The sequence below is a fragment of the Crocodylus siamensis genome, chromosome 10 (assembly GCF_052110815.1).
Source record: "Crocodylus siamensis isolate JL-2025a chromosome 10, ASM5211081v1, whole genome shotgun sequence".
Classification (NCBI taxonomy): Eukaryota; Metazoa; Chordata; order Crocodylia; family Crocodylidae; genus Crocodylus; species Crocodylus siamensis.
Window position 1 is genome coordinate 9,322,351 of NC_143404.1, and position 15,800 is coordinate 9,338,150.

Consider the following 15,800-nt stretch of genomic DNA (forward strand, 5'->3'; position numbering starts at 1 on the left):
TATTTGAAGTTTCCACTGAATCCTTTCAAAGCAGAATAGGGAGACAAGGCCCATCCTCCTAGAAAGCATGGAGGAAGCAGAGAAAGAAAAAGACTTTTTAAAAAGCCCTGTTATGTTTAGACAGTCTGCGTCTCTTAAAAGCAAGTTCCAATTTGCTTTATGCAGCAAATTATGCAATCAGTATTAAATATAATTCCAGGTAATTTATTTGCTAATCTTCATATTTAGAGCAATTGCTCAAATGAGGCTAGCAACAGAGAAATGAGCAGCAAGAGTGCTACGTTAAGCACATTATTAAAAAGAAAAATAGATTAATTTTATTAAGTAATGCTTGGGATAATGGTACATGACCTATACTTAACATTTTAAGCTGCCTCAAACAACTCTTGGTGTGCTCAAGGTCTATGACTAAGTGCCAAAGAGCAGATGTAACATATAATATTCTGGGAGATAGTCAGCCCATTTGAAATACATACATTGCTCATCAGGAGAATAGATATAATATTCCTCTTTTTTTTCTGGCAAGTATCTTTTTTGCCTGTCTGCTCACACAAATACACCATTTTACAAACAGATTCACGCCGGAAATAGGTGCAGTTCACAAACAGTGAATACTGATTTTCATTTTGCAGTGGATCTCAAACTACGTATTAAAAAAAATCCACATGTACAACATACACGAGATAAAATACAATCCTTTGTACCAAAGATTAACTTTTATATATGGCTATTATTTTTATTAGAGTGGATACTTAAAAGAAGTCTGCATAACTAACAACGTAGGCTTGTAAAGCAAGTAATGTTTTTGCCTGCTACCTCCAACTGTCCACTTCCACCAGGTGACAGGAATTCCTCTAACAATGTACATCCTGATAAAATAAAAACTATTTTTTTAAACTACCACTAGTCTAGATTCAATCACACCCCTCCAAATCCAAGGACAAGAACACTTCTGCATGAAGCATAAAATAAATAAGTGCACGCCAAGAGGCATAATGCCTTCAACTCCTGCTGAAGTTAACGTCAAGTTGAGGGTACTCAGCACCTCAGAGGACAGGGCCAAAAATTAGAACAATGTTCCTAACTGACCAGTCCACCCTTCCCCAAAGCAAATCCCTCAAAGGCTTCACAGTCAGTTTCATGTTATTCCGAGACATAAGCGAGTTTACATCTGAACCCAACAAAATTAAAAGAAGAAAATGGCAAATGGACAGGAGGGGGAGCGAAAGTCCCCCAAACACATTTAAAGCTGGTTTACAGCTTTATGAAAGACGAATGAAAAATTATACTCACATCACACTGATAAACTGTGGGTCTGCCAGTGGTTTTTTAGAGCAGATGTAACATTTTAGCAAATGTGATTGTTTGTGAAAGAAATAATTCTGATCAAAAACGAAACTGCAGCCAGCGCAAGCCCTGCACTTTGTCACTCTAATCCATTCTGACAGGAAGCAGTAAGTGGAGATTCCTACTGTGAAAGGAGCAGATGTGAAAGGTCAGCCTTGGCCTGGAACTTCAAAACCGTTAACGTGTAAAACAGTGTGCATTAAAGCCTGAAACAGCTAACCGCTGGATTAACGGATGTCCGCTAAGTGGGTTTGATGTGCTTTTGGCAAGTAATGGTTAATTTTTAAATAGGTGCATTGTAATTTTTTTTTAAATTTTGTACTTTTTACTAGCCAGAATCCATGTTTAATTACAATTGCAGAGTATAATATCCCTTAACATGGCTTTTCCTTATGCTCTGGGGGTGGGTAGGGGAAGCTACAAGTGTAAAATGCTATTTACAGTTTTTAAAAATTTGATCACATTCACCATTCCAAAAGCAAGGGTATGCAAGAGATTAAATGCAATCAAGCTAGAGAAAACTGCCTATCTGCACTGAAATTAGTATCTTCCTACTCCTATAATGCTACCTAATAATTCAAGGAAGTTTAAAAATGATTCTGAATTAAGATAAAATTTATGACACAGGCTGAATAAACCTCCCTCATTGAAGCAATCCAACTGAATGCAACACTGTCCCAGTATTTGTTAATACTGGTTTAACAAACACAGGAGGATGCCAAATATTCGTTAAAATTATGAACAACATGAAGATATCTGGAGACTAATGGTAGGATTAAATGGTAGTCTTGCCTCTGTAACCATTTCCCTTATAAAACACCGTTATATCATATGCAGTGACACATCATTAAAATGCATGTACAGAATATATACAGTTTCAAGACATGGGGCACTTCCACTTTTTTTTTTAAATCTAATAAACCCCTGTGAGGAATTAAAAGCATCCTTACAGGCCTATTTTACTACTTCAAATTAAACCACTGGAGACAATCCTTCGAGATTAATAGATTAACACAGTCCTAGATAGATGCTCATATAATAATGTTTACGTAAGTGATAATAGCTCTACACTAACCATCCAAGACATGTATTTGTGCAACTGGAGAACAGACAAACAGTCACTCAGACAGTTTCTTGGTCTCTTTACTCTGGATAACACAGGTCTAACTCTACTGTAGCATGCACAGAAATGCCAGCAAGACCTCTCCCTGCTTGGAAGTACATTATTCTTTTGTTATTTATGTAATAATCCTCTGACCCTGGAAGAGAAGAAAAGGAAGCAGCAAAGACCTCCTGTATCTGTCATAATCTAAGCTCTAAATCACCACTGAATCTTAAGCAAAACCAAACTGAGATGAACCTGTGCTTAGTGTCACTGAAAAATCAAAACCTTTACCTCCTACACTTTACCTGCCAAGTGTGGGGGTCAGGCAAGCCTTTCCCAACACTTACAAAACATACTTTTTAAAAAAGAAAAGCCTATATTATTTTAACCTAATAAACAGAATTGAGCAGCATGTAACATTCCTACCCAAGGAAAGTGAAATGCAGAAGTTTGTCCCAAGTCTTCAATATATATGCTTCATTTTAACATAACTGCTGTAGCATCATTTTTAACATGCGTTTATAGTGCACTATTACTATTATTGCAGGAGGACCCAAAGTTGACAAACCAGTGCTGGATGCTGTACAGAGTGCCAGCAATCTAAAATATAAGACATATCAAGTGGATGATACAAATGAATGAGTTGGGCTGGAAGACATAGTTCTTAGCTGCTTGGTAGCAGCAATCACAACCTACCATCTGCCTGGCCAAAACCCGGTTGTGGTTTTCTATCTGTTACAAGGGCTAGAGTTTTGAAGATGGAATTCCAGGAGGTTGAAGAGTTAAGGGGAGACAGGAAGTTGTTTATATATGATTATTTAAAAGGAAGGGGGAAGAAGTTTAAAAAGTTAAACTGAAAACATTTTGGAAGAGATGGTCTTCACTGTGCGTGTGACATGGGAACCGATTGCATCGGCCACCAGTAAATAATAAATAAAAGTACTTGTCACTGCCCAACACCAAAGGGTTAAATTTTGTCTGGCAGAAAACCGATGGAAAGCTGCCAGCACACCACCCCTGTACAGCTTTGCACTATTTCTCATCAGAAGGATACTACTACTGCCAGTTGAATGACAGTGTTACTGGAAACAGAATATTCTGACCAGGACACTACTGTCATCTCTTCCATTTTTAAAAGTCAGGGAGGCAAGTCTTAAACTTTCAGATGAATAATCTCCCGAGAACCACCATTTAATTTTCATCCAAAAGTTCAGCGCTCCAGCTTTCCAGACCTAATGCCATACTAGGATGTGGGTAGATGGAATGTGTCCAGGTCCCACAGCTGGAACTTGACCCTACGACCTCCTAACTCAGAGGCAAGAGTGTTATTTACTAAGTCAATCAGGAGCATAAACTTAAGGAAGGTGTGATCATACAGGAATAATATATTTTTACTATGCTAAGTTTTGAAACTGTTGAATCAGTTCACTCAAACAATTTTGGCCTGTGACTTAATCTCTGCGAGTCCTGAAAATGTTACTATCAGTTTCTAATAAAGAAAAATGTCAACAGGCAGATAGACCCGCAATTCAATATCTACGCTTTATTTTCAAATACAAAGATTTTTCTCAACTCTGTAAACCCACTCATAAATAATTCTGATTTATAGTAAATCAGCTATTGTATTCGTAAATGCAGGGAAGTTAGTGAACAACGTAACTACCAAAAGAAATACTTTCATAACTTTGCAGGTGCACAAATCATAGCATATGGGAGAGGACTCAAAAGGATAATGGGAAATGAAGCGGTTTGGGAAAGACTATATGAAAAACAGCACCTACCTAGGTGGATATAAAACCCATTCTTCTCTTTCAAGAGGCAATTGAAAGCAAAAGTCCAACAGAGAGGCAAGCAGTCAAGAGTTATGCATTAAAATAGTTAACCCGCCAAATAAATGAAAATTGGTTTGTCTTCTGATTAGCAAAACTGACAATAATGGACTCACATTGCTCATTCTTTGAGGTTAAACACAACTGACATGAGCTACACCTGAAACCAATCAGTGCTGAGGCTTTGAGAAGATTCACACGCGAGGACTAAATTTGTCACAAATGGGTTGGTTTCCGATCCTAATGTAGCCAAGTTGCTTTACTCTGACCTCCATTTAACAAATCAACTTAATGGGCACTGGGAGTGCTATAAAACTTAACAATGGAGTGATTTTAACTTTTAAAATATAGTTATGAAGCAAAATGTTGGAGAGCTCCTTCAATACTGGAAATCAAATTAAATCTAGACATTTTTTAACAGTCTTGACAGATATAATCCTAGTTACCATGTAAATTTATGGTAAGCTGCTGTGATATTAGCCACAGGTGCTACTTTTAATATATGGGCCGCATCTGGCTGGGAATAAAGTTTCTCAGAGGACTAAAAATGACCTCACTATCAGACAATGGAAGGGGAAAAAAACAAGACCATTGTGGCATATAAAAAGCTGGAGATGTGGTCCACAACTGAATATTTTACGTAAAATTAATTTTAACCCTACGATTGTAAGTTAAACGATATTATGTTTTCAATACATAAAAGGCGTGGACGTATTTCAGCCAAATAGCCAAAAGATTAAGTACGTAAAACAGCTACGAAAGACTCTGGCAATGAACATAAAAACAAATTTCCCAACCTTTGATCAATACAGAAGACAAACTGATGTGCCAAGAAATTGTTGGGGGGGGGGGGAAGCATTGACAAATTAAGTTCAGGAGCATTTGCCCCTGCTATGCAATGAGTTAAACTAAGCTGAAGTGACTGCAACAACCAAAACAGCACTAATTCACAAAAAAGTGTGTCCCACCTATCCCAGTTTCAAGGGATTTGAAAAGTTTGTGAAGTTCTTCATGGTCATTAATCAAGGTGAACGAACCTACAAAAAAGGATTCATGCCAAGGGATTGTCACCAAGTAAGAAGATTAAAACAAATAAAGACCATTCACCACAAATCCTAGTAAGTTAGTTTTGATATATAAGCCACTGGTACTCCATGTATAACAGGGACAATCAGTTATAAAAAACTAAAGTGAATATGTTGTACCATAGCTAAAGCAGAGTAACTGGAAATTCATATGGGACATATGTAACCGAGAAAACAGTCTGCTCCAGTAGACACTCTCTGAGATTTTTGTCATGTTATTACAGGTCTGGAGGAGGAGAGTTGGCAAACAGAAAAATGCAGTGTAAGAACTTGAATGATTTAATTTCCTATGAAATAACTCTTCAAAAGCTCTGCAAGTCTCCTTTAAACAACTGCTCAGAAAAACAAGATTTTGCACTATCAGCAAAACAAATTTGCTACTTTTCTTGCTATCCATGAGCCCCAAAGTACTGTTAGGCATGTCTTCTTCCATCAGACTTAATCGTTTTTAAACAGAGCGCTCTGTATTTAAGACATGATTATTAAAAAAAAGCCTCTTGTAAAGCACATAAATCTATTGTCAATGTCTTCTTATGAGCAGAAGCATATACTTCACCTCTGCAGAAACAGTACGCTGGATTAAAAACTGTCCTATCAAGTTTAAGGAACACCACCATCGTGAAATTAAAATAGAAAGAAATTTTTAAAATGAGAATAAGAAAAAGTAGCTATAAGCATTAAACCTGACACCAGAGTGGCCATGACAACCCTGGTGGTTTTCAGCCACATCCTTCTAAATCTCACCTCCCTCCCACCCCGATTTTGCTATTCAGCGAAACCACAAAAAAGAAGGAAATATACCAAATAAACAAGAAATGAGTGAAAATGGCTGTACACAAAACAAACCTAAACATATCCCCTCAAGCCTCTTTTAATTCTTACTAATTCTAGATGTTGTTCATAAAAACAGTAGGTTACATATTTCTCAGGAAGATTGCAGTTATGTGACCACTGTTTTGTGCGATTAGTTCCTCAAACACTTCAGAGGACAGGAATTCCAAGAGAACTGGCAGATATTACCTTCTCTAGACCACCAACTTTTCAAAATTCTTGCCAGAAATTTCTGCAAATGAAAATATATATTAACTAACATCACTACTCAGCCCCTGCATCACTGAGCCTACTTCCATAACTCTCCAAACCTCCAGGTTTTGCTTTGGCGAGTGGAAACAGGTTGGCTGCTCTATACGTGAGCAAGGAACATTTTGTTTTGGTATCTGTTGCACAGAAATTTCTGACTCATTAACAGGTTTTGAGCCACTCTCTCTTTTCATAATACAGAATGCACTGAAAGCCACATGACTTCATTTCTTCTTTATTCATTCTTTCTAACATGCCTCCATTCACCCCTCTTAGGTAAGGTTCTTACTACCATCTGTCCCCTGTCAATTCACGCAAAGAGGACACAGGTAGAACAGAGGGATGCCACAGGCGGACAAGGAGTCACAACCTTGGGTTTGTCATCTTGTCAGCTAACAAAGAACTTTATTTGTAGAAAATATATCTGTGAACCCAGTAAGAAACAGTGCAGCAGGCTGCACTGTTGCTATTTCATTCATGTGAGGGCACATGGTGGGCAATCTGCTTCTAGAGCTGTTACAGGACTTTGAGAGTCACTGTTAAATAGTTTGGTACTAAAATTTCTTATGCTTCAGTCCCAGAGTCAGAACCTTTCACTAGGAAGGATCCCCCCAAAAAGTTGAGAAGGATCTCAGTATGGTAGAAGGATTTGTGCATGGGGATGAAAGTGGTAGGAGTCACGTTTTGAGGTTCCAGCTCTCCAGAGAGGGACATCTTTGCCTGTGACTGGACAACACATAGCAAAATGTGGTCTCAATTCCTTCTACTGACTAATTTAGTGGAGTCCTTCAACTCAGCACACAGAGGCCTGCATATCTGAAGACAGAAGCTCACAAATCCTAGGTTAGGTGGCAGTGCAGACATATAGAACCAAAATTTCATTATAGTATTTGTTTGGCAAGTGTTACAACCAAGGATTAATTGAAAGGTGCTGGTGATAGAGCACAATCACCATTTTAGAGCAGCTATACTGAGGTGTGGGGTCCAGGAAAGTCTTTAAAAGAAGGACTTTTAAAGCAGCTCACCATCACCCTACAGACTAAAAAAGAAAATGTGGCTGTCTGCATCTGGCTGGTGTTTTTTTATAACCTGGGCAGTAAGTGAACACAATCAAAGGCATGGTGAACAACTGACATTTAAGATAAAGCTGCTACTCAGCTGAGGACTGAGGAACAAGCCGTGCTGGACATTATGTGCTTTTCCTTCAGGATTGGATGAAGAAGCCTAGAACACTATGAACATCAACACTATCCAAACCAGGATAGGGACATCTAGGGTGCACTGAGCAACTACAAAAGAAAAAATAGTTGGCAAAAGAAAGTATGTTCATTAGCATACTTTATAAATATTTCTAGCGTTTTTCAACTCATTTTAGGGGGTGGAAAAAACAACCCAAAGGCCCATTTTTAGAAAATTTAACTTCAAAACAACGAACACCATAGAGGGTTTAAAATGAATCCTTATAAAAGAATTCTACAAGCCAGAAGTGTCATTAGTTTGTCAGTGACTTAAAAGGCAGCCTATTTCTGATAGCTTTTAACCAAGCTAATCTCAGTCTGAAAGCTTCAGGAATCTAAATAACTCTCATTTCACAGAAGTTTCATTTCATGCTCATGCTGAAAATAATATACATAAACCAAGTTCATGTCTACACATTTGCACGACTTTATAATAAAAGTTGTGTTTATATTTTTAACATCTGTTGACATACATAGACTTTGTAAACCTGGCAGAGATTTTAAAGCCACAGAATTTTCCATGCATCGTGCGCATTATCTGTGAGAAGCAATAAAAAAGGCAATGAATACATTAATCATACCAATATCATCTGCAAAACATAAATCTGAAATACCTTTCATGTCAGCTCAACTACTCGATTTTTTACACACCTGATTTTATGCCATCTGTAAAAGGGCAAGATGAAGATCACTGAGGAAATTATATTTCTCAGCTCTCTGACTTTTACTAAATACTCATACTTTAAGAACTGTAAACAGAAGATTTATTACAAGAAATAAAAGAACTTGTACCTAAAAGTCCATTTTTATTAAAGGCCTGAAAAACTCTCATACTACAAAGCAGGCATATAGCTCCATTTTAGCACTTTGTTTCCCAGAGCTGTGATATGTATTTAGTGCTTTGGAGAAGTCCTGCTAAGTACTGCATGAGGACATTAGTAAATATAGGTCCTGGACTAGTAGATGAACTAACAGGTACACTTTTAATTTACCCTCTGTACCAACTTCCCAGGAGATAAACATTTGCTCTCTAAATCCAGCTGCAAACATTCATGCGTGTTCTAGCCAGAAATCCCACACTAAGTCATTTCCCATGGCTGAGAGATCACCAGTTTCTCCAGTTTGAAATTTCAAACGGAAGGTGTTGTACCCTGCAGCTGCCTCAATTTTTTTTAGATGTGCAGGGGTGAAATACAGCTGAATAACCCCCTGAACTGCAATAAGAGCTGGAGAAAGAATTTGGCCCCTGTGTGTTTCTTCAGTGGAAGGCATAGCTGAAAGTGCCATGTGCCACCACCTGGAAATTCTGAATCCTGAAGTCAATTTTCAACCCTTCTCACAACGGTAACAGCATTCAGTTTTATACAGACTTAATACTTCTAAGGACTACAAAAATGGCAAGAACTCCAGCCAACCCCTTCCAGCCACCTGGAGCAGTTGACTCCAAAAAAGGACCATATTTAAGATGATACACAGGAAGGGGCACCTAACAGGATATTCTGCTCCACACTGCTCCCAGTCTTAGGCTTAATGTACTCTATAACATACATATTCTGACTCCCCACCCTGGTTTGTTCATATCTCCAAATTGCAGCTTTATGAATAGCTAACTTTTACCCTGTAACATTCTGAGGATAAATCCTATAAAAAAAGTCAGTAATTTAATCCCTCCTGGTATCCTTCACTGATCTAATAGGGTGGATTTTCCAGATTTCTTTTGCTGGACTGTGTGTGTTCCAGTCTCTCTGGTCCATAGTTTTTCAGGTCTGTTCCTTAAAGCTGTCTGATTCAAATGATTTATTTAAACTTACTTACAGTCTACAAAGGCTATTTTATACTAACTTTAATAAAAGCACTCCCACTTGTGCTCAGCCAACAGGCTCTCTAATTACATCGGGGTCTGAAATGCTCCAAACACAAATATTCAGACTTCGAAACTTGCAGCACAGCTTGCCCCTGAGCCGATGTCTCATTGCCTTTGACTCTCTAATTCTCCCACCCTTCCCCTGAAGCTCATCTAGGTCTCATATGCACTCTGGCCTGGTTTTTTTCCCTCCTTTGTTGCCCCATAGTTTGCTTGGTCTGAAGCCGTTTTGCTCCGTTATTAACTTTCAGACTGAAAGTGCAACTCAGGAAAAATGGAGTCATGTCTTCATGCACGCACCCTTACAGCAGTGCTGCTGTACCTGTTCTGTATGACATGGAACAATGCTGCCGATTTCCTTTGTGTCCCCTTTATGACAAATAAAGTATTTGAAACAAAACAAAAAGTTAGCTAGCATTGCACACCATCATTGTCACATTTCACCACCAAAGGTCCCCTACAGCCTTGTCGGGATTATACCACAGCCACAGAACTAAACAGCATGCTAGGCAGCCCTTCAAAGTTACTGTCAACAAACATAAATAGATACCTTATGCTACAAGTCCAGTAGGCACAACCCAGCATCCTCGGGCATTGTGGCGGAGAAGAAAAAGAGCATCTTGCTAGAAATAAGTCACTTTTGCAAAAATATCCCCCTCCCCTGGGAAAGGGGAAATAAAACAGGCAGTAATCTTCATCTAAACAATTCCTATTGATAAAGGATTTTTCTTCAAGCAAACACTCCCAAGTTCATGGATATGAATATTTCCCCACTAAGATCATAATGCAAAGCAAAACAATCAATTTACCTTTGAATAGTTACCTGATTAAAATTTTTGAAATTGAATTCTTTGTAGATGGCATCTCTTTCACCTAACTCAGACCATCCTGAAGATTTGAGGTCAAGTAAAACTTGATTCCTTTCCTCTGTGGTCCGCCAGTGTGATTGTGAAGACTATCAAGGGGGAAAGAAAAAAAAAATTCCAGAACCAAGGTTAATGTCATCTCTTTTCCTTAAACAATACAAAAAAACAAACATGTGCTTAAATTGTAGCTATGCATTATAGAAATGTAATCCTTCTGGCTACCATCAGTGGAAAATTTATTATGGGGCTTCCTTGCACTATATAGTTTTATAGAATAGCATAACTCCCCAGGTAATGGAGTCAAGAAACCTACCTGTTTGGTGAATTCAGTTATCTACTCACACCTAACTCTGAGACAGCAATTTACTCTAGCACTGTGATGAAGTATGCACTACTGACCACAGGCATATATGACATAGGTAGCATGATTTAGTCTCATGTGTACTTGACCTATGATAATTATGCACAGGATGTAAAGTTTGAAATAATTCCTGACAGCTCAGTTCTGATATTTTCTCTCATTTAAATACTAAGCTAAATTAAATTTACAAAAACATGAAACTGAATGAAAGTTAGCAAGCATAAATCAATTTTAAATTAGAAAGCACAAAGGCAACCACAGCCTGCCATGTATTATCAGCATTGTATCTTACAGCTCCTAAGAAGCCCAAAAAGAATTAAACAATTAGGAAGAAAAGAATTTAAACTGTTATTAAAAATATTTCTCCCAAATAAAATATACCATTGTATCTCAAATCTGCATTAAAAACTCCACTGATAGTACTGACAAGTTCTGCATTAGGGTAAGTGCTCTCACATCACTATAAATCTAAAGTAGCTAAATTAAACAGGGTTACCTGTTTTCAGAAAAAGTCTCATATTTGGGAATGTACTTAAGCACATTTAACTTTCAGCTAATGAGAAGTCCTATTGAAGCCAATGAGACTACCCAGATGTTTAATGCATTCATAACAGAAACCTGAGTTTTTTGCTAATACAAATCCTAAATTACCATGAGGTTAGAATCAGACCTGAAGGACAGTTGACTGTTTTAAATGTTTGCTAACTTTCTCCATGAAAATATAAAATACCCTGCCTTCCAGAAGGTCAGAGCTATTAATGTAATACTGTACTTGATCCAAAGACACCCAACCCTCTGTTTCTGATCACTGGTTTGTCCTAAACTCGTATTAGAAATATAATGGTAGATCAGGGAGAAACTCCCAGTTATATACTTCAAGTGGCCTTTATGCTGTCGTATTATTAAATCAACATAATTTTGTGAAATCTTACTGACATTAGATGAAATAGTTTCTATCAAACATTGCAAGAGAACGTTTATGTTGAGAGCGCCACACAATATATATATGCATTTGTTCAACTATTTATTTTGACAATTTTAAAATGTGCAGTAATAATACTCTGGAAGTGCCAGTCTGCGTAGACTTCAGTTGCTGTGATCTCGCACTGAATTTGGGTCTCATTTGGCAAAGCTGACAGGTAAAACCAATAAACAATGTTTTGCAAATTCAGTCCAATACATACATGTGTATGCCGTATGTTGGTTCAGGCATAAAAAAAGTTAGCTCTTCACCACTAGATGGTGCTATATATTAAATCAGAACAAAAAGTAATTCAATTAATTCTGGTTAAGAAACAAAAGAGGTTTAAAGCCTGCTCTTTATTTCCAAATGATCTTACAACAGAAAACGACAATAAATATGTGCATCACTTAAAAAAGACAAAGGTATAGGTATCAACGTAGCACCTGCTATTTAACTCCAAGCAGAAAAACATTTTAACTGACAGCAAAGGAGCAAGAACAGTTTAATCAATTGTACTAACTACATCTATATGTAGAACTATTTTGATTTGTTTGGATTTGTCCTTTTTTTTTTAAAACAGAGAAGTTTTAAATACCAGAAAAATAATGTTTCAATTTAATTTTGTCTCTCCAATCTGCAAAGTGTTTCCTCTGCTTTAATATAAAAATTAAACGTCCCAATATAGTGATAGTGCTGCTATAGCAACTTTTCTGGATTAGAATGTATTTTATACCTGGTTTTAAAATGCATATAGATCACTCAAAAGTTAGTCTTTGGCCTGAAATTAGTCATGCATGTCCTCCCCCCGAGAAGAGCTTGAGAAAGTTCTGTTCAGTGGTTTTCAAAACAACAAACCACAAAATGGGGATCCAGGGGTACCCTTTGTTGTTGTTGAGGAAATTGTCATTTTTAAACCAGTTAGGACATGTCAGTTGCTTTCTTGGGGCTGATCTAAACCCCACTGAAGTCAAAGAGTCTATCCAGTGACTTCAGATTAGCCCCTTGGTATTCAGGTTTAAAACAAAAAAACCCTAGATTTTTGTTAGCCACAAACTTGGTCCTCACTAAGCAATACCACATTTGCCACTGAATAAAGTGTTTGTAAAGGCCAAGCTCTGTAGATGCTCATGCCAACACATAAAACTGTTACTGACTGAAGAAGTTCAGCAGAAAAAGCATATGCAGCATACATTAACCTATTTTTAAAGCAAAAGAGAGAAGCACAAGGCTCCAGACACACACATCTGTCATATCATGCAATGGAGCACAGCTCAACCCCACTGAAAATGTGGAAAAGTTCACCAAAAACAAACACAGCATGGACACTAAACTGTAAATATAAGACTTGGCCAACAAAATGATGACAAGTGACCCATGATTTACTGATAACATAAGATGGGCCCTGAAGCTAGTTAATAGCAGCAGATTTATTTGAAAGCAGTCTAGGGAAGGTAGAGAGGGGGTAGAGTCAAAAGCATTCACCTCCTGTAACAGACTCATATATTACAAATTTTTTTTTGTGGGTGCGGGGAGAGTAAAGGTCTCACCTTGCATATATGACTATCTACTCCTTGATATAAAAATCAGACTCGCTACGCTCTACAAAGCCTGAACTGCCAAGTACTTTTGCCTCCTGGGAGAACAGAGCGGGGAACCAAGCTGAGATGTAAAAGTTAAACAGATAACTCAATGACTGACTGCTTGAGGTGCTTGTTCAGGGTCCACACGGTACCCCCATTGATATCCACTTGGGGTCTACTACTCTGCCAAATACACTCCTAATGTGTTTTTCAAGGCAGCATCTTATAGAGGACTCTGCATTCAAATAAGCATTTTGGGAACGAGGGGATGGAACAGCTGGCTTGGATGTGAAGGGCACCTGTGTGAAGGATAACAGGGAAAAGGCTAAGTCTGTACAGTAAACTTACTTTCCTGGCTGACAAGATTCTTTGAGTGAATCCAATATCTTTTATTAGACCAACTTAAATAGTTGGAAAAGTTTTTCTTAGCAAGCTTTCAGTGTTAGAAACCTTTTGCCAGACTGAGGAAACATCTGCAGTTGGTGTGTGCTCTTGCAAGTGACACTAGCTCCTCAACCAGAAGCAAGGTGGCCAGCTCCACATACAGCCTCGGGCATCTCCCTGCTTCCAGGTGAAGAGACAGCCCATCCTGGAAGTTCCCCATGCAGCCAAAGCTGGGCGCAGCCAGAACACTTCCTCTTATGAAGTTTCCTCATGAAAATCAAACTCGGGCATGGTTTGCTCAGAATAAGGCTTCCTCGTATGAGGCTGGCTCATGAGAAGCAAGCTCGGGCAACTCACCCAAGGGGACAATGCTCACTTCTTTAGAGCCATCCAGTGCTGGGCTGCCAATACAACTGAAACTGCCCACGGCCCGGGGAGGCTGGTCCCCTGACAGACAGGAACCCCAAGGCAAAGTGAAGCAAGGGAGAAGTGACTCCATGTAAGTTTTTATAGTGGGTAAGTGTAAACCTGCATAATGAGATAACAATCCCAACGGATTGTCTTGTGCAAACACGAGCAACCTGCACCTATTGCACAAGTGCACGGCCAGCCTTCCTCTATTCTGCAACTACCTGGACTTTAGGTGTAAGTGATTCAACCTGGGGGCTCTTTGCATTTCAAGCCTCAGAGGAGGGGTTGGGCGGTCTCAGAAAGAGGGGGCTTCCCCATCACGCAGGTACTCCTCATTCAATTCCTCAGAAAATGCCAGCTCTTAATGTTCAGTCTTTTCTGGACCATGAAAAATAATAAAGCCATTCTTCTGTTGCAGAGAGATCTGAAAGACCCAAACAAGTCAGAATGTTTTTGACACTACTGGTTTCCCTCGCTTTATGCTGTACGTGCGTTCCTCGAAAATGGGCCATAATATGAATTTGCACAAAGGGAACCTATTTTACAATGTAACCAACAGGGACACGCTCCAAGACCTTGACTGTACGGACCCCCAGACCCACGCCTACCACTTTTACATGACCATTTTGGTGCTCACCAACAGCAGCGAGTGCACACAAGCGCAGGGCACTATCATAATGGGGATGGCAACTACAGCAACACACGTCACAGACAACAAGCGAGGAGCATGGATAGATGTCGGTGCGCGTCACTCCCACAACGCGCCACACAGAGCACCCGACTGCAGGCTTCCACCACACCGTCCCAAGAGAGCGAAGTGTCCTCACAGACAACAAATATTGGGTATAAAAAGGGTCATCGCATAAGAGCGAATTGGCCCATCCAGAACCCACATAAAAGGAAGGGAACCCGTACGGCTTCCTCTCCGACAGCCCCCGATGCTTGAGAGCCGCCTCATCGGCTGCCACCTGTCACAACCACCCACCGCCCAAAGCGGGTGGATCTGGAGGCAAACCTGGAAACGAACGCGAACGTTTCCAGTACCAAAAAGCAAAGGAAAAGGACCCAAATGCAGTACTTAAAAAAATTCGTAGGAGTTGTGAACTGATCTGATGACAGTCGGTTTTGTGGGGTTTGTTAACGGGTGAGAGAACTTCTTCACGGTGAGGGCAGCCAAAATATGGAGTGGGTTTCCACGGGGGGGGCCTGCAAGAGGAGACGGGACGTGCACCGGGCGGGGCTGTCTGTTTCTCGGGGATGCACTGAGGGCCCTTCCGACCTTGCATATCTGTGACATGGGCGCAGGAGCCACCTCAGCAAGGGGCAAGCGCGGGTCTGGCACCTCCCGCGACGAGGCTCCGCCGCCGCCCGCCTGGGGCGGACATCTCCCCTCACATCCGCCTCGACCGCCCCGACCCGGTCCCGCCCGCGCTCACCATGGCGGCCCGGCTCCCGCCGCCGCGGCCCCGGCCCCGTCCCGCCGCCAGCAGAGCGCGGCGCAGCGCAAACCCCACGCCCTGCATCCAGGCGCGACCACGCGCGGAGAGCGGGGGGGGGGGAAGGCCCGCTAGGGCCTGCACCGCCAGGAGTGGGAGCCGCGTCCCACCACCGCGCCACGGGAGTGGAATGGTACAGGCCGACCCCCGCCCACAACGTGTGAGAGAGTGGTACAGCCCCGCCCCCCCT

The 15,800-nt window shown here is 40.2% G+C and overlaps 1 protein-coding gene across 2 annotated transcripts in view; it reads right to left on the reverse strand.

Moving 5' to 3' along the window:
- Positions 1-15,764, reverse strand: part of PCBD2 (pterin-4 alpha-carbinolamine dehydratase 2) — a 30,680-nt gene extending 14,916 nt beyond the window's left edge. Inside the window, exons 1-2 of one of the 2 annotated variants that reach the window (XM_090020547.1) lie at positions 15,551-15,764; positions 10,372-10,503 (exon numbers count right to left, since the gene is read on the reverse strand). In XM_090020547.1, the coding sequence (XP_089876673.1) occupies positions 10,372-10,503; positions 15,551-15,637 (219 nt within the window). In that variant the 5' untranslated portion in view covers positions 15,638-15,764. Of the gene's footprint in view, positions 1-10,371; positions 10,504-15,393; positions 15,523-15,550 lie in introns of those variants that run through there. The other variant, XM_090020548.1, reaches the window with a different exon arrangement.
- Positions 15,765-15,800: the final 36 nt, after the last annotated feature.